The sequence below is a fragment of the Monodelphis domestica genome, chromosome X, assembly GCF_027887165.1.
Source record: "Monodelphis domestica isolate mMonDom1 chromosome X, mMonDom1.pri, whole genome shotgun sequence".
NCBI lineage: Eukaryota > Metazoa > Chordata > Mammalia > Didelphimorphia > Didelphidae > Monodelphis > Monodelphis domestica.
In genome coordinates, this window is record NC_077235.1 from 9,798,565 (window position 1) to 9,820,957 (window position 22,393).

Genomic DNA, 22,393 nt, shown 5'->3' on the forward strand with positions numbered 1-22,393 from the left:
TCTTTGAATCCTTTCCTAGTTTCATTCAAACCATAGCTCAGAAGCTGCCTCCTACATGATACCTTTTCCTGACTGTCTTTCTTAATTACTCCATCCCTTCATCCCTTCGCAACTATAGACATATTGTATGCTCCTACGTTTGAGCCTATGACAAAGTATATTCTCCTATCCCCATTTTATAGATGAGAACCTTAGCACAATGGAGCAAAACTTTGTTTATTACATGCTATTTATGGTTCGGAGCAATAGGAAAACAATGAATTTTTTTTTTTAGAAGTGACATGGTCAGATACACACATTAGGTTCATTTTGCAGCATTTTTATTACAAAAAAAAAAAGGTCAGTTGCAATTACTGATACATCCATATGTACTTCCTGTTTATTTACTATAAAAACACACTGGTCTTAGGGAAAAATAAGCCCTAAAGGCCCTCTTCTAACCAGACATCTCACATGGATATTTCCATGTCACACAAGATTCCTTGATAAATACCACCATAAAAATGACTTTATTCTATGATCTCTGATAATCAGTATCAACTAAGACATACAACAGGGAGACATACATTTGTCAAAGGTGTTTGTCACTGTCATGGAGGATGTCCTGTGCAAAATCCAAATGGGAGAGGGATTCCCTATAGGTGACGAGGTCTTCCAGATGTTCCTGTTGGAAGATGATATTGTACCAAATGCATCAAGTTCCAGAACATAAGGATCTCTACAATAAGATCCATGACCACTCAAAAGAGATTAGCAAAACAAGTTATTGGAAAAACCAAAGGAAAGAGTATCTACTATCCATCCTACATAATATGAAGTTGGAGAGAGAGAGTGTGTTGCATTAGCTTATCTGTACACATATCTTAGATGGTTACTGGTGAGAGGAAAGGAACTGGACTTAGAATTGGAGAAAGACAGCAGACTGGGCTGGGCTGCATTTGATAAACTGTAGAATGCTTCCAGTGATCCCAAGCTGCTCTCGAATAGAGAAAACCAATGTTTTAATACCAACATTCCTCTAATGATGCTATGGTGGCTACATATGATGAAATAACAATTTTCAAAGAATCAAAATTGCATGTGAACCAAAGGACAATGAAAAGATGCGTCACAGGGAGAGATGCCTATTGCCAATGGACACTTTACACAAAAGAAAGAATAAATGTTACCATTCAGGAACTATATGACTAAAAATGAGACAGACCAACCAGGTATGAGAGAAAGAGTTGGTCAGGGCCAAGTGCTGCATTAGTACACAGAAAATGTTCCAAGTCTTAGCGGAAGACCTCTACTCTGTGGGTACATCATTTATGAAGGGTTGCTGAGAGGTCAGGGATAAGCATCACAGAAGATGAGGAACGTATGCACTGCACAACAATGCAATCAAAGGCCCATTGCAGTATCAGCTCAAATAACTGAAAGTTGCCAACAAATACAAAGCAGTGGAGAATATAGAACATAAGTGAATCACTTTGCAAAAGAGCAGTTTATAAATGTCATCAGACGAGGGATTTCCTCATATACCACTATATTCTACATGGTCTAATATACAAATTCCCAGGAAGCCATTCCAACTAGAGAAGATGATTCCAGGGGCTCAAACAATTTCCATCTACTCTTTTTGCACTAACTTCCACCCAAAAGAAAATTTAAAACATTGCTTTCTAGAACAATCCACAATTCTATTTGTAGATCTTCAGATATGTACTCTGATGTTTTAAGGGGAAAAAAACCCACTTATAATGAGCAAAAACAATTATTCTTTTTTTTTTCCCAGTGAAATTTTCACCTACTGTTTCACTTCAGTCTCCTAACACTTTGAAGGCTGGGTATATTATTATCTATATATTATAAAAAATTTTTTAAAAAGGAAGTAAAGGAGAAGGAAGTTAAATGATTTGCCTTAGGGCATTTAGTTTGCTAATGAAAGAAGCTAGATTTGACTCAGAGTCTAGTACAAAATCTAATATTCATTACCTAAAGTTGAAAAACTCCTATTTTCCTTTTACATTTATATATATAGTTTCATAAACGATGCTATGCTCCCTCCCACACAACTTTACATACAAGAAACAAGTAACCTTTTGCGTAACTGGCTTAATACATTAAAAGGTATCACACACATTCTCTAAAAAACACAAAAATGAATACCATATAGCAAATGACATCTTTCATTGATGCAATGGCTCTTAGGTTGGCAAGTCTCTGAAAGGGCATTTAAAAAATTACCACATACTTTAAAGATCTGTATTTATGCTGGCTGGCTGACCAACACTGAGGACAAGAAAATACAATTTTCATTATATTCAAAAAGTCATTTTGAAGCCAAATGAGTGGCCAATGCTTTTTTCAAAACATTTCCCTTTACAATGCAAGCTTTGGACTTTAACAACCTATGAAAAGTATAGACTGACAATGTCAAAGCAGGAATAAACATTGGGCCATCTAGCCCTTAACATACCTTAAAGGAGTAGCAGTCTAGGTAACTTAACACCAGAATGTTCTCCATGTCCCAGGCATGAACCATAGGAATATTCTTGTTTTACACAAACTAAAGATATGTATGAGGCAGACAGCCAAAGTAGCATGCTCCATGGCTACCCCAACCCCTCATCCCTTTCAATGCCAAGGAAGAGGCAGGCCTCTAGCACATTAGGTAGATCCCACAATAGCATATTTAGGGGAAAATATGGACAAAAATCACTCAGGATGGTCTTCTGTCTGTATTACTTGAGGGCATGCCCAAATTGATGCAATCACAGATCCATTTGAGTACTGAGTTTGTAGAGATGAGCATCATGTATAAACTCAGGATTTCTAGCCAAGATTCATAGTATATAGCATCTTACAAATTCCCCAAATGCTTCAAACATTAAAAAAAATGTTGTTTACATCAAAATTAACGTGCACATAGTGAAGACATATGAATGTCTTTTCATTTTAAAAAAGGTTTTGAGGGGGCAGCTAGGTGGCTCAGTGAATGAGAGCCAGGCCTAGAAATGGGAGGTCCTTGCTTCAAATCTGGTTTCAAGATACTTTCTAGCTGTGTGAACCTGGACAAGTCACTGAACTCCCACTGCCTAGCCCTTACCACTCTTCTGTCTTGGAACCAATATACACTATTGATTTTAAAGTGGAAGGTAAGGGCTTAATTAAAGAAAAAAAAAAGGTTTGAAAATAGATAAAATTAGGCACTAATTTTTAAAATGTGGGTACTTTCTTCATATGAATCAGTTCTAAGTTTTAGACCATTTTTAGAAATGTGATTGTGATCAATAACCTAATTTTATATTTAAAAATGAAGGCATCTGGATATCATCTCAGAGAAGGTGTTTCATTTACAGTGTGATCCCTACTTTGTCTACACAAATACCACATGGTAGTCTCACTTGCCATGATCTTCTTCCTCTACCACTCTCTGGGTAGCTTTAGTTGTCCCTCTATGTAACATCCTTTGTGCACTTCATCTACAGTTTCACTGTCTTCTTGTTGTACAGTTGCTTTGCCACTTAGGGATCTCCACATTTCACCAAAGGCAAAGTTATTTTTGCCAAAGCACCAACGAATTTGTCAAGATTCAGTCATTAAGCTGAGAAAAAATTCTTAATCTGTTTCGAAGCAAAATATGGCATTTTGCTATTTTTCGAGATGGTATATAGTTCTTGCTTTCTGAATCCTTCTCAATCTTGTCAGCCTTTGTCATTTCATCAAATTCAGATCTATATTCCCTCAGCACAGTTCTAAAAGCACTTCTTCAACAACTCTGAAAAGGTGTCAGCCATCTGTACACTCATCTTTTGTTCTTCATGGAACAGCGAGGCAAACAAACCTCTTGGCATCAGGTTTCTTAGATCACTTTGAGTGATGTTCCCTCTGTATCATTTGCTCATCTGAGCAGCATGAGGAATGTCATTCACTTGAGCACTACTGTCATCTTTGTCTAGCCAGTTCCAAAAAAATCACTGGAAAAGCATCTCTTAAGCACACAGGATAACTCTTGTTTGAGCTTTGCTTTCTTGGATACGGAATTTTTCAATAAGGGTATTTTTAAGTCCCTAGATTTGGCTCATTTGCATATAGTCTTAAAGCATTACATCAAGGTATCGGTCTTCACCCAGATTTTCATATGAGCTCTACAAATCTCTCTCTAGTCAAGAGGGACTGTGGGCAGAGAATTTACTCAGTGCGCAGAGAATGGTCTATTCAGCAAAAAGTCAACCCCCAGAAGAAAAAAGCCTCATCTTTGAGAAGTTAGGTTTTCTTTAATGGCTTGTGATAGTTAAAGTTTAAGGTCATCTCCACTGGAATCGTCCACTGATAAAGGTTCTAGTTCCCCAATCTGCAGTTGTTGACTTTGAGGGATTATCAAATCTCTTCTTACCAATGAGGAACTAGCCTGGCAATCTCCATGTGGACAGAGGGCCCAGGCTTGGAAAGCCAAAAAAGCAAGGTTTTAAATTAGAAAAGAAATGACAAAGTTTGCATTGGAGTCTCCATTCTTCTCTGAAAACGATTAAGAAAACTTTTTTGTCTTTTTTAAGATACCAGGGGCCACGAACCTCCAAAGGCATAAAAATAAACTCAAGGTGACTTTTCCCAAGAGACTTGAATGTCAGTAAAACAAGAGCACATCCTGGTAGCATGGAAACAAAATTTGATGGAACAGGTACTTCTGGAAAAACATTATGACTATTTTGAACATATCATACTGAAAAGTAAAATGGTTAATCTAACTTCCTCTGCATTTAAATCCTGGAACTCCACACAGCACGTAGCAGTCTCTGTGACCTCTAGGGCATTAGAATGCTATCAGCAGGAAGCTCTTGATGGATAGCCTTGGATGGATCATGCACATTGCTTCCCTACTGCTCCATATTGAAGGTCCAGGCAGCTACTGCTACCTCCTGGGCTCATCAGTATACTAGAGTCTCATAGTAGGGAAGATGACGGCTCTGATCCATGGCTCACTGCAGTAGCTGAGTCTGGTGGGTCAATATTAGTTGATTCAATGATGGCTCCCATTATCTGTACTAAGCTCTCCTGCAGAAATGCATCTTACAATGTGCTATATAAAAATATCTTTAAAAGTCCACACATAATAGAAGTCTCATTACACATGATCTGTTGAGAAGCAAATGGAAAAAATTCACTTTGATCATAAACTCTGTCAGAAAAAGAAAAGAGAAGAGAGAGGAAGGAAGGGACCAGGGGTGTATGTAGAGGTGGGGGGTGAGAGTGGGGTGTGTGTGGAGAAGGGGATGGATGGACACAGAGAGAAAGGGAGGGGAGAGAGGGAGAGACAGAGAGAGAAAGGTTGAATCAAATGCCCATTGCTCATTAAAATATTTTTATGAAGGAAGTGAAGAAATCAACTCCTGATTTAAAAAACCTCAAGCCATCAACATGAAATCCCTCTTTGATAACGGAAAGCCTTTTGGAGCACTCCTTTCCTATTCTTGTTGATGGAGGTCTGTTGGAAACGTAACAACAGAAAACCAAGAAGAGCCAATGAAATGTTTTGCCACCAAAGAAGGCAGTGTGGGAAGCTTAATTAATCCTAAACTGAAATGGGTCCTGATGTGCATATCTTTGGTCTCTTAGCATCAGGGTACAAGCTAGCTGAGGAGGCACTGTCAGCAACGTTGAGGCTGCTCTCCATGAAAAGGTGAAGCCCGTGCAGATCCTCCAAAAGGAGATAGTCCAAGTACCAGTTCCATTTCTTTTTCTGCAGGCAGAGAAAGAGCAAAGTAACAGAATACCCTGTTTTTTAACAAATGTTTGTAAAGTATTTTTCACTTTTATATCATCGAATACTGTCATTTTAAAATAATCTCAATCTAACACCAATGAAGATGAACATGTTCATTTGCTAAGCTGCAAAGAAAATTAAATTTGTACATGTAGCTACAAATTAGAACCATGGAGAGTGGCAGACTTCTCCTTCCAAACACAAACTAAATTTATTGGGGCATTTTTAAAGTGGTCCTACTTTGTGTCATCTATTCAGCTTCCTCTCGTTTCCTTCATATTAGTTGTTCCTTCAGTGATTTTTTTTTTAAAACCCTCACCTTCTGTCTTAGAATCAATACTGTGATTGGTTCTAAGGTAGAAGAATGGTAAGGGCTAGGCAATGGGGATTAAGTGACTTGCCCAGGGTCAAACAGCTAGGAAATGTCTGAGGCCAAATTGGAACCCAGGACCTCCTGTCTCTAGGTCTGGCTCTTAATCCACTGAGCCACCTAGCTGCTCCTTCTTCAGTGAATTTTTAAATGATTCAATGGCCCTTTTTGTGTTCCCTTTCTGCCCACCCCATTTTTCGCCTCAACTCCCACCTCAACAAAAAGAAAAACAAAACCCTTGTAACAAATCTGCAGGGTCAAGCACACCAAATCCCTTTAGTGGCCATATCCAAAACTGTCTCTCTCATACTCTACCCTTGAGTCTTTCACCCACTGTCAGGGAATGGGGAGCCTGCTTCATCACTGGTCCTCTGGAATAATGGTTGGTTATTACACTGAACAGAGTTCTCAAGCCTTTCTTAGTTATTTTTATTTACAATGTTGTGGGTCTGTATAGATTATTCTCCATTTTGGGCTCATTTAGTGCTAAGTGTTTGAGCAGTTCTTAAGATATGTATGCATGTTAAAAATCAAACCACAGTAGAGCTGGATTCACAAGAAAAAAGTCGTTAAGTTAAACTAACCCAGAAAGTGCTTGCCAAGTCAACTGGTACTTGTTATTCCAATAGTATTTATGAAGTGCCCAGTCAAACCCAACACCACGAGATGCAAGTTAGAAATTTTCCTCGACCTCTAGGACCTTAAAGGCCAAAACAAGCTACAGAAGCAGACTTTGTATGTTCCCAGAGGATGACTACAAAGCACTAAGGCTTGTGTAGTTTCTATAATCAGTTGGATTACATTTTAGTCACATCTTACACCAACACCTGCAAAGGGAGAATTGAAAGATGCTAACAGCAAAGTCAACTTAGTGGATATTTGAAAAATTTGTGTGTCTAAATCTTGCACCCCAAAATGTGCACACTGGCCACAAAAAGCAGGCTTTTCAAAGATCTCTGAAACTGCTCCGTTCAGTGGGTACTCTTCCTTTGAGTGGACAGATGCTGAAGCATGCCTATTGATTTGGGAAAGAACCATACAGTACCAGCCATGAGGAATATATGTGTGTGTGTGTTACTTAACTGAATAACTCTTTTTTTTAATACAAGAAAATCTTCTCTTGGATAAAGAGAGGGGAAGAAGCAGAGTATGAGAAGTGAGGGGGAGACATATTGGCAGAATAAAATTAGGAAATAAAAAAATTAAACAAAATCAAGAAAACATTTTAAAGAGACCTCTGAGAAAGGTGATGCAATTTTTAGAATTTGGAATTTCTTTGAATATTTACCTGAATGGTACCCAAAGCAAGCTCCTTTTCTCCCGGCCATCCCTTAAAGAGGAGAAAATAGTGTTAGCTAAATTACAGGAAAATTAATTGAGTCTTCTCAAATTTTCAGTTACTTAAAAACCACTGAAGATCTCCAAGAACAGCGAATGAAACAGGCAGAGAGGCGGGGCCTTACTGGATCTGAAAGTAGCATCTCTTTTCACATACTTTGATTCAGGTGCTCATGATTTCCTTTATTACAAAGGAGAATTCAATGTGGTGTCAAAATTAGTAATATAAATATGAAAGAGATCAATCTAGCACTAAAAAAAAAAAGAAAATTGAAGTTTCCCAAGCTATTGCTTGTTTTGCTGTCATTCAATTGTATCTGATTCTTTATGACCCTATGATGAGTCTTCTTGGCAAAAATACTAGGGTGGTTAGCCATTTCCTTCTCTCCAGCTCATTTTACAGACAAAGAAATGGCAGCAAATCGGGTTCTGAGGTCACATTTGAACTCAGGTCTTGGTGACTCCAGACCTGGCACTCTATCCACTGCACCACCTAGCTTCCCTTCTTTGTTTTAGCTTCTGGGAAACCTTTGACTTTCTTGGGGTTCCTCTTGGACATTAACTTCAGCTTTCCTAGTTTTCCATCTTTAAGTCTTGAAGACAAACTAAATGGAAGAGAAATGATAGGGAAAAAGAAATGCTACCACTTTTGCTGTGATTTTGTGAAAGCAGAGGTCAGCATCAGATGGTCTGGAGCTGAATAGGTAACAAATGAATATTTGATGATAAAGGTTTAAAGGCAATGTTGGGATCCAGGAATTATTCAACCAGATTGACTGGGTTCAGTACAAATTTCTATTATCCAACTGAGCCTTCAAAGCAGCAAGGCAATCCATTTACTCCTCCCTCCTGAATTGATTTTCTATAGAACTTCCTAAAGCAACTTTTTCAAACCCTTTCTTTCCTCAAGCCTTCTTACACCATCCCTTACTGCTCTCATTGACTTATTCTACACTAAAAAGAGCCTATTCACTATGAATGGCCACTTTTCTAAATCTCACCCCCCCCCCCTTAATATCATCACCATTTTCTCTTCTTTTAGTCTGATGAAAAGGCAGCACATCTTGCCAAGGCCAACCCTCTGACCCATTTATATGTTTGATCCTAGTTACTTCTTGATGTTTGCTGTCACACGAATCCCCCCTCTGATTTTGGCTCTTTCCTATCTATTCTGTCATGATTTCTAGTCTTACACCCCCAAATGATTCTTGAATATTTTGAATGGGATGTTATCCCAAATTTATCATGTTCAGAATAGAACTCCTCAGAATTTTTAGCAAAATCTGTTCCATTTCTGAAGTTCCTTGTTTTTGTTAGAGGAATCCATATCCTTCTAGTTACTGAGGCGCACAACTTCAGCCATGCATGGATTCCTCACTCTCTCTCACCCCACATAGCTAATCACATGCCAAGTCTGGTCCATTCTAGTACTACAAAGTCTCCCACATCGGTGTCCTTCTGTCGACTCATAGCCACCACTCTAACTCAGGGCCTTCACATCTCTCACCCACGGATGATTACAACAGCCCCCTCACTGGCCTTCCTGCTAGCCTCTCCTTTTCAATCCATTCTCTATATGGCTGTTAGAGATGTTTTCCTAAAGTAAAGATCTAACCAAGTCAGTTGGCTAGACTCAAATGTCAGTAACTCCCTGCTACCTCCACAAATACAAACTCTGGTAACCCTTTACAAAATCATCAGGCATCATTTCCCATTATGCAGCTGACTGTCCAGCCAAAATAGGCTGCTTTGCTGTGCCCTCACATAGAATACTCCATCTCCCACTATGCTGCCTTTGCACTGACTATTCCCTCCATGCCTGGAAAGTACTCCATCCTCATGTCCCTCTCTCAGGATCTCTTGCTTCCTGTAGAGGTCAGCGTAGGCACCACCACCAAATACTTGCTCCCTACCTTACCCCAGATGCTAGTGCGTTCCATTACTCCTTGAATGACTTTGATTTATTTGGTATGGATTAGGTTTTCTCTCTCACACCTTCAGACACACAAATTCTTCCTTGATAAACATTCAGTACACCAAGGGTAGGAACTGTGAATACTTGTGGTGCTGTGCCCCTAGCACCCAACATAAAACACAGCACATAGTCGGAGCTTACTAAATGCTTGTCAATAACTGAATTGGGGGCCTGGAGTAACAAGATATCCAAAACCTTAGGCCCCTCAAGGATTTGAACAATTCCCACCATTTGCTGATGAGGTAACTCATTTTTTGAAGCCCAGAAAAATTAGCTAGGCTTTTAGGTTGCTGCTCTACTAAGTCCTGTTCTGAGAAGCAGTTAGCCTGTACATCTCCAGGGATTATTCAGTGCTGATTAAAAAGGACCAAAATGAAATCATCAGGAGCCCCTATTAATGAAGCCACATACCTTTTACGCTGCCCCTAGAATTAAGGTATACAATAGTTAAGTTCTAGGTGATAGAAGTTCAAAGGCAGCCCTCTTAGAAGATTTATTAGCATTAAGGCCTAACATTTTCTTAGCCCACATGGAACCACCTGTTAACAACTGCAAAAAGTAGGTTTCTCATTTGTTAAAGAACAGTGCCATCTAGAGCTAGAAAAAGAACCAGTCTCTGATGAAATATTTGAATCATCCAGCACTATTTCCTTAAGCAACTGCAGAGAGAATGGACTGATAACAGGAGACTAGCAGGGAGGCCGATTAGATGACTCTTGTAGTAGTTGTCTCTGGTGCGAAATGTAAAGGGCCCAAATTACAGTGGTGGCTGAGTGGGTAGAGAGAAAGAGATAGATGTGAAAGATTTTATAGTGCTAATGGACTGGCCTTAGCAACTGACTGCCTAGGTGGAATTAGTTAGTGAAAGTGAAGAGTGAATGATGGTCCCAAAGCAAAAAGTCTGTTGGCCTGCACTCAAAGAGGTGCTATTTTTTTAATTAACATAGTTCATTTTGAAAGAAATTTCCTAAACAGTTAAACAATGCGTTCATCTCTCCTCAACTGCTGTTATAGAAAACCCCGTGGAATGATTGGGCCTGGTACGTACCTGTTCCTTCCCACTTCTGTCATTTCTCAAATGGTGACAGAAAATAAAGACTGGCTTCTTTCAGCTTTGCTATTACAGTACCAACACTGACTTCTACATGCCCTCAGAATTGCTGCTTTTTAAAGACCACAGTCTTTACTTTGTGGTGACTCTTTTTAGTAGCTGTGTACGTCATTCTTTGATTTGCATTTCTTTACTCTGTACCATGCAATCCAAGTTTTCCTATATTGCTCTTAATTTTTCACAACTGTCAGGCCTTCTGATGCAATAGCAACTCACTGCATTCCTTTCCAGTGGGTTCGGCTATCCTGAAGTTACCTGGCACATGTCATTTATCACTAGTGTTTTGCATTTATCAATCAAAGCCTGCTATTTAGACAGAGTCAGTTATCTATGGTCAACCCAAAGTGCTAGAGGTTCACCCATGAAGCACCAGAAGTCCATCCACAGCAGCAGGATGCCCCTGGCAGTGGCCTTTTCTGTTTCCACTTTCATTTTTGGGGAAAGGGACGGGTGGCGGAGAGTGTGCTTGGATCCATGGTCATGGGGGGTTAGCAGGTGTTAGCTTATATCCATAGTCTCAGCTATCTGTAGTAGATCTTGGAACATATCCCCTGCAGATAGAGGAGCCCTACTATATTTTGGGAAATAAAAGAGAAGCAGAAGACAGAGCAATCATTTCACCCCTCTGTGCCTCAGTTTGCTTGTGGGAGTTGGACTAGATGACCTCTACGGGGCCTTGTGACTTGAGAACTAGGAGCCTGTGATTTGCCTTGAAGGACTTTATAACCTAACAACATTATGGTAAGCAACAGCACAAATATTATCCGACAAGCTACCTGGGCTAGGGGAGTTCTGAGGAGAATGGAACCACTGAGAATGAGTAAGGAAAGCTGCATGGAGAAGGACTTGAAAAGGAGACTGTAGGGGGATTTGAAGGTGTGACACTACCCTGCAGCCAATTCAAAGTCCCTCTAATACAGGTTCAGCACAATACTTGAAAGGAATAAGTTTCTCAGAGTAGCTTATCCTCTGAACCAAAACCCCCAAGAGACCATTTGGCCCACTGTTCTTACAGCCATAAATTATGGGATAACTAATTTTAAAAAGCCAAAAAAATGAGGTAATAAGAAAGCATGAAAATGTTTTCAAGATAGCACAAAGTAAGTAATTCAGGAATCCTTATGTGCTCTTACCTGAAGCAGAAAGTAGATGGAATAGACTAGTAAGGCTGGATGATTTGTTAGATTTAAACTCTTCTTATAGTCCTTTATTTTAGTTTTTTTCATAATCTCAGGATCTATGTAGAGAAAGTGGTCTTTTTCAAAGGCTGTGGATGTCCACAGGCAGTCCACCAAAGCAGTCACATATTCATTAAACTTTTGGTAGGTCTTGTTGAACTTCTGCCTTTCCTAAGTGGGGCAGGGAAAAAATTTTGTCACCCAGAATGTGATAAGCTTTCACCTCCTTTCCAACTACACCTCTGTTATCCTGACCAACTTGGACACCCAATAAGGTCATGCTCAGTTATTAACAAAAGATCTGAAAGCACCAGTCTACCCTCAGTACCTGGCGTATCACATCATTTTCCTTGGCAGCCGTCAAGTTGACACGATACCTAAAAGGAACAGCAACCACAAAATGTTAAGTGGTAATAGGAATGAATATTAGCAACAGTATATAGGCAACTGTTTGGATAACATTTTTACCTCCCTGCTATGAGATTGCTACACTCTTCTGGAGGAATAAATGCTAATATAAGTTCAAAGGCGATTGGTGGCTAGTACAGAGTCATTCTCCCTCTTCATGGCCTAAGCTAGAGAAGGAGGTAGACAGAGGACAAATACTGCCATCAGATAGGGAGAGGGAGTACTGGATCTAGTCCCATATAGCTGAATGGGCAGAGCTAAGAGCTCAGTTGAGTATAGTTATCTCAGGATGATTTTTAAAAAAGGAAAATCTAGGTTTAAATGAAGGAATAGGAAGCCATGATAAATAATGTGAGCCTACCCCTTCCCCAGGAATCACAAAATATGTATAACAGTACTTTTTGAAGTAGCAAAGAACTGGAAACAAAGAAGATGCCTATTGATGGGGAATGGCTAAGTCAAATGTGACATATGAACATTACATGTGGTCATGGAACACTGGGTATACCACCAAAGAAATGAAATTTAAAAAAAAAAGAATTCAGAGAAGCATAGGGTATATATACTCTTAGGCTCAGATGCAGAGCAGAGTAGGTCAGAACCAGGAGAACAATATATACACACCATGAAATGATGTAGATGGGAATAAAGCAAGCAAACACTACAATTGTAATAACCAAGCTTGTCTCCAAATGCACTTCTATCCCTTTGGGACTGAAGTGGGACGGTGTGAGTTGGAAAGTGATGGCTTTTCTAAATGGCATTTTCTCCCTTTCCTTTGTGATTCCTTGATAAAAGGGATGGCTCACTAGATGGGACAAAAAGAAGCTTCCACTCAGAAATGAAGGTATTGTCAAAACAAAAGATATCAATAAAAATAAAATTTTAAGAAGAATGACATGCATTAGTACAGCTCAACAAAAAAAGCACACAACTTGAAGAGTTATTCAGAGTGCAATTATGGATCACAAAGCCAATACTGATGCTATAATATGCCACTGGCAACAAAATACTGGATAATAATGCCCCCAAAATGCCGTTTCCCCTCTGTTATTACAAAGACCCTGGCAGAAGGCAACAAAAATTGTGAATGGATTACTAACATTAAGATGGAATTGTCCTTAGAATTTAGAAAAGGATGTATACCTGTACATAATATAACACAGATGGTTGAGGGTGATGGAGTCGAAGGTAAGTAGTGCTGGATAGAAGACTCCACATGGAAATATCACCACTAATGGAAGGTTATAATTCAGGTACATGTCAGAGACCTTTAGGGAACAAGGATATCATTAGATATTACTCTCCAGTTCTCAATCAAGAATAATAAAAATATCATTTTTGTAAAATAAAACAGTATTTACTCATTGCTTATTATAATATTAAAAGCCATTACTCCATTAGTTCAAAAGTCGACCATCTTCATAGAACAAGTAGGAAACTATAAACCTGCCCTCTCACCTAGTGATTTGACTTTCTACCTGATTAGTCAAAAGCTAGGTTAGGGAATCATCCCCAGAAGACTATGTAACAAATTCCATGAGAGGCTAGGGGGGTCAGGAGAGTGAAGGCCATTCATACATTCTAGCACATGCTAACAGCTAGCTAATCTGATACATTAAAAAGCAAATAAGATACCAGACAAAAATTACTTCTGATAAAAAGAGGGGATCCATAAAAGCCTGGAAACATTCAGTATTTCCAAATGGAGGACAAACTTTGTTGTTGTTGTTTTTGTTTTGTTTTTTTAAACCCTTACCTTCCGTCTTGGAGCCAATACATACTATGTATTGGCTCCAAGGCAGAAGAATGGTAACGGCTAGGCAATGGGGGTCAAGTGACTTGCCCAGGGTCACACAGCTGGGAAATGTATGAGGCCACATTTGAACCCAGGACCTCCTGTCTCCAGGCCTGGCTCTCAATCCACTGAGCTACCCAGCTGCCCCCTGGAGGACCAACTTTGTAATGACAGCAAGTTTGAAAGATCCTAATGGGCCAGAGGGGTCTAAGGTAAAAACAGTTAAGACTTGGAGAAATTAGAATCTGGGTATAGGAGACAGGGATCATTATCAAGTATACCAAAGATCTGAATAGGGCTAATTCTGTAGCAAGAAAAGACATCCACTTCCCTTTTTATTTCTGTGGTATTACATAATTCTTCAGAAGTATATAGTATCAAAAACATCAATTGGTTTAAATTATATTCATATGAACCACTACCACCTAGAAGCACTGATTGCAGAGAACATTTAAACAATAGATCATTAAAATGCATAGATATTATATAAGAATTGATCATACAGAATGGAATTCTTACTGTCTCAAAGAAATCCAAAACAAAATGAAACAAGAAACTACTGTGTTCTTCCAAGCGCAGAGCATTTGTGGACAGCCATCCTACGAAGGAGATCAGCTCACTCACAGAGTTCACTACATTCAGGGTAGTGTGCCTATAACCAGAAAGCACTTGATTCACACACGAGCATAACCCAAACTCTTTAAATAACAAGCTATTCTGTATAGAATGGGGCAAAAGTTGCTACATGCATGTTTACAAACCTTGAAAGGTCTATGTAGAGCAAATATAAGGGAGGGAGTACGCTCCATGAAAGCCCTGAAAATCAGTTCCTAGGTCACACAGCTCCTAGGCTGGATGGCAATGAAAAATGGGACCAGGCTCCAGATAGGCTGGAACTCCTATCACCCTAGGCTAGCAAATTGGGTTGAATTCTCCAATCTATGTAGCCCTGAGCACATAGTTGGTACTTGATAAGTGCTTAGCACTCATTATCAACAGACTATGCAAGTGATAACGTCTATGCAAAATACATGAGAAGAAAACTTAAGTTTGTGAGAATAGAATCTGAGACAGAAAATGATTAAAATAAACCAGGACAAATATGAACTGTTTAATCCAAAAGAGAAGTTTAAAACAATCAACATTAACATTAAATAAAGATTTCTTTTCTCTACAATGCTGATAGAGAATAGGTGCCAAGAATCAGGAAGGTGTGGGCTCCAGTTTCTTCCACCTTTAACTTACACTGCTTATATGACCCTGCACAAATCGCCTAACTTAGCACTGCAGTATCCCAAATGATCCTCAAAGACTCCAAGTTGGGCAAAAATCTCTGATTTGCCTTGGTAGACTTCCCAACACCAAGGAAATCCACAGGCTCAGATGGCTGTCACCTCACAAGACATCAGCATTAGAACATATGGATTGGAAAGGCCAAAAGGCCAAAGTGCACCAATTTCAACAACAAAAGCAGTATTATGTAACCTTTTCAGCTTGCCCTCCTGAGTTACAGAAGTTGTAAAAACCTTTACTCAAACTGAACACTTTTGGCAGGTACTTCAATAGTGATTTAGTCCGGTCTTTGGCTTCTCTCTTCCTGCCAAAGATCAGAAACTATTATGATCTAAATTCTTCTCAGCCTAACTTATTTTAGCTTTTATAACTCATCATAGATATTCTTCCATCTATACTGACCTGGCTGAGATTACATTTGAAGTTGGAAACAATCTGGTGAATGAAATCTTCATTTGGGAAGTGGACTTAATGCAGGAAGGTTGAATCTATGCAAAATGGCAAAGTAACCAATGTGTCCGTGCTGATGCCAAAGTAGTGCTAAAATGAGTTATGGAGGTATGGCTTTGCAAAAAGTCAGATAATAGTATGAGGATCTATCTATAGCCTGTGGGACCCACAGTTCCATCAATCCTCTTCTGTAGGTTCTGGCCTAGAGCCATCTATCTACCTGACAGAAGAGAAACATCAAAAAAAGTCCCAATTCCAAGTCCACATTGTCCTTATTCTCTAAGTGACAAGGAAGACTTAATTGATCTGATGAAAACAATGACTTGCATGTAATAGGCTCTGCAGGGAATAGGATACTCAAAGGATGTTAGAAGACTGTGTTTTCCTCAGCTCAGGGAACTTCCTGTGTGGAAATTCCCTCTACCAACCCAGATCCCAGGTGTCTATGAATTAGTAGGTTAAGTCCCAAAGAGCTGCCCAAAGCACAGAGATCAAGACATTTACCCAGGGTTATATATAGCTAGCTAGTAAATATCAGAGGCATACGAACTCTTGTCTCCCTGGCTCCAAGCTCAGCAATCTACCTACTATACCAAGTTATCTCCCTCTCATCTCTACAATAGAGATGAAATGAATATTTATAAAACTGGCAGCATATATGGGTCAAGAATTAATAATACTGGGAAAGTAGCTCAGATTTTGTAATTATTGATTTAGAGTTTTAGGGAAAAAAATTTACATGCTTAAAAGTATAAATAGTGATTTTTTTTAAGTTTCCAATTTTTTTCTGAAAGAAAATATGAAAAAATCAATCCTCCATTTTTTGAGCTCCTAAGATCCAAAGCAAAAGGAAGATCACGGATACAAAGATAAATTTTGATGACTTTTTTTATGGAAACTTAAGCATTTAAACATCATTATAGAAGGCATGCCTGCCTATTAACTCTTCATGTCCCTACCTAAAGTAGAGAAGAGAAGCACCGTGGAATGCAATAATGACTAAAACAATTTTTAAATCAATTGTCCAGCTGTCTTTCTAAACCTCCTCAAGCATAGAGTACCACTCCAACTACTTTTGATGAAAAATGACTTCTGAATCTGGTTTGTGTTAAGTCTGAACTAAGAATATGGCTCAAAAGACAAAATGACTTCAAGTTAAAGCTTTTGGGGTTGAAACATAAAATCTTGAAAAAATTGGGTTTTTCCTATTACCAGGAGAATGAAGCATATCACAGGCAGTACTTACTATTCTAAGGGAGCAAATTAAAGAGGATGCTACCCAAATAGATTAAAGTAGTAATGGTGAACCTTTTAGAGACCATGTGCTATGGCCCCATCCTCCTTTCCCCACACAGGGGAGAGAGAAAGCACTCCCATTGGGCTGCTGGGCAGAGGGGGGGAGGTGATATAATAAGATGTCCTCAGGCATGGTGGATAGGGGGAAGGAAGCAGCTCCACCCACCCAAGTTGCTCTGCCTTTCTAGTAAGGAACTCTAGCAAGGGACGGTGCTCAGGTGTGCACAGAGTGTGCTCTGCATACCCTCTTTGACAAGCGTGCCACAGGTTTGCCATCACAGGCTTAGAGGGTCTTCTCCAGGTATAATCAGAATTATCTTTATTCAAATTGGGATAACCTGAATGCATGAAGAGTTGTTATGAACCAGTTTGATCCTGGGCTTTTAACTTGCTTGCTACACAACTTAAAATTATTTAAGACTTCAAAAATATAAAAATGGTTGTTATATGTAATTAGGAAAATAAAATAAAAAATTTAAAAAAGACTCCAAAGAGGTATTGTTCCTTTATGTAATAAGAAAAAAAACAACTAAACTTAATGCCAGAGGACTGTAGGGGCAGACAGTAAACCACTGAGGCAATACTTTATTTGCACCATGTCACTAAGTACATGGAAGCCTCAGGCCTCAGGCCTGGTTCTGGATAGGCACCCCTCCCTTCCTCAGTCCCCAGCATCCCTTATGGGGGGTGGGGAAAGAACTTACGAAGAAGTGCTCATCATGGTCTTCACGTTGGCCCTCATAGCATACCTCAAAAGCCAGTTCTGCAGCAGTTGTTTCAGACTATAAAGAACGCTACACTAAAGGAGGCAAAGAAAAAAACCTGTTATACATACAGCTCTTCCCTGCTCTGATATCTCAGCTCAGCAGGTCAAGCACAGCCATTGCAGGACTTGAACATCCAGGGCAACCTTTCTCCCAAGGCAAGAATCCCTCCTACAACAACACCCTGAAAAGATACTTGTTGAATAAACGAATGGCCATCAGTTGCTGCTCAAATACTTCTCATAAGGGGAGGAAGCTGACAACTTCTGAAGGGAAGCCTGTTCACTTAAGAGCACTGGTTGTTAGAAATTTATCTCCTTGTAACCCTGGTCCACTGGTTCTAGTTCTCCCTTATACAGATTAATACTTAATAATCAAATAATAATCTTACAAAGAATGATAATGAATAATTTTCGCTTTGCTGGTACATCAAATAACTAAAGACACTCAAAGCTCATGCTGCTCTAGCCTTCTCTAGACCCCTACTGAAATGATGGGCAACATCTTCCCAGGGATCACTTATTTTCTCATCACTTGTCCCACAGGGTTTGCTTGGTCTCTCCAACTTGAACAAACTGTTTCTCCACTACTTGAAAGCAACCTGATGCTTGTGTATTCATCTACACTACTTGGAATAGTGCTGGCTTACTCATGACCACATGGATAGCCCTTTAGAGTTTACAAGGCGCTGTCTCTATAACTACTCCATGAAATAGTCTATAAGTGATTTCATGTCAATATTAATAGAGACTGCAATAACTTGATAACTTAGGATATAGTCTATTGTTGCTAAGTAGTTTATAATTCTGTAGCCAGCCTAGTAAGAAGCCCTTTTGCACAGAGCTGGGCTGAGCACTGAGACACAGATGTTTAATACATCATTGGGCCCCTATTCCAGGTTTGTCCAGTTTGGGGACCCCTGCCAGAGCTTACACAACATCAGAGAACCTAGGATCACCTCCATGCTGTAAAAAGGCATTGGAGGATTCCAGTGGAAAGGCGAAAACTGTCTTCTCCATTTGAACAATAAGGAAACCAAGGTTCAGAGTAGTGACTTCCCATGAGTCACCCAGTTGAGTGTCAGAGATGGCACTCAAATTCTGGTCCTCTGACTCCAAATTCACCATTCTTTGGGCCATATTACCTTTTCATGAACTCACAAAGCCTCCAGGGAGCCTGAATTTCAGGGTTGGATTTCCTCATTATAATAAAAATCAAAGCAATAAGAGAAAAATACATATTTAGAAATTTCTAGATTGTTAAGTAATCACTTCACAATTGAGTCCATGCAATTTTCTCACCTAGAAAATAAACCTTAGGGTTGAAGTGAAACTTGGCAACTCTCAGGTACAATTACATCCATACTGCTCCTTTCTACTCAGCTATTTTGTAAGTGGCCAGGCCTTAATTTCTACTCACAAAGGGTCTTTGGGAGAGGCAGCTGGCATAGTGCAACAGTGGACTCTGAGTCGGCAAAACCTTGGGTGAAAGCCCGCCTCTCCTACTTACAAGCTATGTGACCAGGAAGAAATCATTTAATCTCTCTGATCATCTGCCAGCTCCCTAGAACCTACCTGTTAAGACAGAGTGAGATTGTGAGCTGTTTTTGGGGAGGGAATTCCCAGTGTCAAGAATGACAACATATCCCACTACTGATCTTCTTGAATTCAATATCCATATAGCATATAGGAGCTTTATTCCTAATAACTATGACCATTTTGTACATTTCCTGTTGCCAATATCTTATATCTTCATCTAAAACTTAAACTGAATTTATCATAGGGATGGAACTTCCCTCTAGAATGCCATTATTACCAACACTCCTTAATAGCTAGAGGATGTTCCCACATAATACATAATGCCACAAACAAATTCCAATCCATATATAAATTTCCATGTAATAATTCCCTTAAAGCAGCTCACAGCCTCACTCTGTCTTAACAGGTAGGTTCTAGGGAACTGGCAGATGATTAGAGAGATTAAATGATTTCTTCCTGGTCACATAGCTTGTAAGTAGGAGAGGCGGGCTTTCACCCAAGGTTTTGCCGACTCAGAGTCCACTGTTGCACTATGCCAGCTGCCTCTCCCAAAGACCCTTTGTGAGTAGAAATTAAGGCCTGGCCACTTACAAAATAGCTGAGTAGAAAGGAGCAGTATGGATGTAATTGTACCTGAGAGTTGCCAAGTTTCACTTCAACCCTAAGGTTTATTTTCTAGGTGAGAAAATTGCATGGACTCAATTGTGAAGTGATTACTTAACAATCTAGAAATTTCTAAATATGTATTTTTCTCTTATTGCTTTGATTTTTATTATAATGAGGAAATCCAACCCTGAAATTCAGGCTCCCTGGAGGCTTTGTGAGTTCATGAAAAGGTAATATGGCCCAAAGAATGGTGAATTTGGAGTCAGAGGACCAGAATTTGAGTGCCATCTCTGACACCCAGCTGGGTGACTCATGGGAAGTCACTACTCTGAACCTTGGTTTCCTTATTGTTCAAATGGAGAAGACAGTTTTCGCCTTTCCACTGGAATCCTCCAATGCCTTTTTACAGCATGGAGGTGATCCTAGGTTCTCTGATGTTGTGTTAGCTCTGGCAAGGGCCTTCCTAATAAAAATTTAAGAACAGCTAGCATTTGGACAAATGCCACCATTAAGCATCTACATGCCTAGTATGGCATCAGGCAGGACAGGGGACACAGAGACTAAGGAGAAAACAATGAAGAAAGCATTCCTCTAATGCTTGGAAATGATCAAATAAAATATATTAAAAAAAAAAAAAGAAAGCATTCCTCATTTATTTTCTGTTCTTTAGCTCTGCTATGTTCAATAACAAAGGTTCTTATTTAAGATTCTATTCTTTATTGAGGCTGATTTGATTATTGGTATTCCTTCAAGTGCCACATCCCCCTCAGTCTCTGTATTGGTTTTTTGTTTGCCACGAGTGTTCTGGATTAACTAAAGAAGGTGTGTCTTTTCTCTTTGTGAGACCCCAGTGCTTGGCATAGGGCCTAGCACAAAGGAGTGCAAGTACTGATTGCTCATAGCTATGAAGTTTTATGTGATACACCCCCCCCCCCACACACACACACACACTTAAGAGAAGCTAACCTTGGGCCTTCATATCACAGCTCAAAAATTGTCTAAGCCTGGGACACAAAGACTGCCAGAAATCCAAGTAATATGTACGCTATACTTACCTGAGAAGTGTTTTATGAAATTTGGTATGTGAATGCTTTTCAAAAGGTTATTATTGATTGTTACTGCTATGGGGAAACTGGAGTCAATTGGAGAAAATATAAAGGGAATCAGAAAAAGAATAAAGAGGTGGCCATGCAAATTAGACCAGAATTACAGAAAAATACAAAATTCAGATTGCAAAATGAGTAAATAAAGAAATGGGATAAAGGCCATTGATCAGGCAATGAAAATGACAGTTACAGCTAGGTGGCTCAGCAGATAGAGAGCCAGTCCTGGAGACTGGAAGTTCTGGGTTCAAATCTAGATTCAGACACTTCTTAACTGTGTGATCTCAGGCAAGTTGCTTAACTCCAATTGTCTGGCCCTTACAGCTCTTCTGCTTTGGAACTCATACTTTGAAGACAAGGGTTTTCAAAATAATGCAAAAAAGAAAGAAAAAGAAAATGATAGGTATATGAGCAAAGCACCAATCCCACTTGATATGGCAAGTATAAACAGAATCTCATTTAGTGTCTGATACTAAGCCAACACCTGTATTTTCTCCTCAGGGTCTCCCCAATAGAAAGTGGCTTAAAATACAAAGAATGAGTTGCTAAGGACACACACACACATATATACACTCAATGCTTTGGAAATAGGCATTATTTATACTGCAAGGTAGCATGAGCTTGGAAACCAGGCCACTGGCAACAACCCAACATACATAATTAGTTCGTCATTTTACCTTATGAAAAATGGAGGATGTAAAGAACAGTGGTGCCAGGGAGTCACAGAGAAGCGGCCTGATTTCTAAAGAAAAAGCATTCAGAGGGTTAGTTATCTTTTTGGAAATATCAGTGAGCATTTCCTCATTTATAAAGAGGTTCCCTAGTTTCTTATTACATACCAGAGAAATTTCCCAAGGGAAGCCAGCTGAGAAGCTGCAGGTATTCTGACCGGCAAGAGGTGCCATCCCATAAAGGGAGGCTCCTATACAGGAACACCTCACTGGAAGGAAACCCCTCCTGAAACACAATCAAAGCTCAGAAAGTCTTTGGCCAGAAAAGCTAATCAAATACCAAGCGTCCAAGGACACCTGGAAAGAGTAAAGAGCAAAGCAGGATCAACACAGCCAACTGTTTGGGACAGTTGTTTTACAAGAAGACCAAGTTGAAGGTGGTTGAATTTCAGCTGGGCTTGGACAGGGCTAAGAAATGAACACACTGGAGTGATTAAAGTGACACTTCCAGAGTCACAAGGTCACTGTGTATTACAAGCAGGCCTTGATCTTCCTAGCTTTGAGGACAGCTCTCTGTCTCCCAAAAGACAATCCCACTTGGCCCAAAGTAGGCCTGCACTTAAGTGTTTGCTGACTGAATGGATGATCTTGCTTTCACAATTCCCTGATCAAATCTATACTTCTTAGTATAGTAAAGAAAAGCCCAATTTTTAGAAAACATTCTTCTAATTAGATCTAGTCCAGG

General features: G+C 39.5%; 1 protein-coding gene across 4 annotated transcripts in view; it reads right to left on the reverse strand.

Moving 5' to 3' along the window:
* The window catches only part of CENPI (centromere protein I), a 60,955-nt gene that overhangs the window by 4,233 nt on the left and 34,329 nt on the right, over window positions 1–22,393 (reverse strand). For 2 of the 4 annotated variants that reach the window (XM_001374644.5, XM_007507786.3), the window contains exons 14-22: window positions 21,817–21,934; window positions 21,655–21,719; window positions 17,671–17,765; window positions 14,447–14,579; window positions 13,276–13,400; window positions 12,050–12,098; window positions 11,677–11,892; window positions 7,408–7,449; window positions 304–5,725 (exon numbers count right to left, since the gene is read on the reverse strand). In XM_001374644.5, the coding sequence (XP_001374681.3) occupies window positions 5,558–5,725; window positions 7,408–7,449; window positions 11,677–11,892; window positions 12,050–12,098; window positions 13,276–13,400; window positions 14,447–14,579; window positions 17,671–17,765; window positions 21,655–21,719; window positions 21,817–21,934 (1,011 nt within the window). In that variant the 3' untranslated portion in view covers window positions 304–5,557. Of the gene's footprint in view, window positions 1–303; window positions 5,726–7,407; window positions 7,450–11,676; window positions 11,893–12,049; window positions 12,099–13,275; window positions 13,401–14,446; window positions 14,580–17,670; window positions 17,766–21,654; window positions 21,720–21,816; window positions 21,935–22,393 lie in introns of those variants that run through there. The other 2 variants (XM_056809386.1, XM_056809385.1) reach the window with 2 other exon arrangements.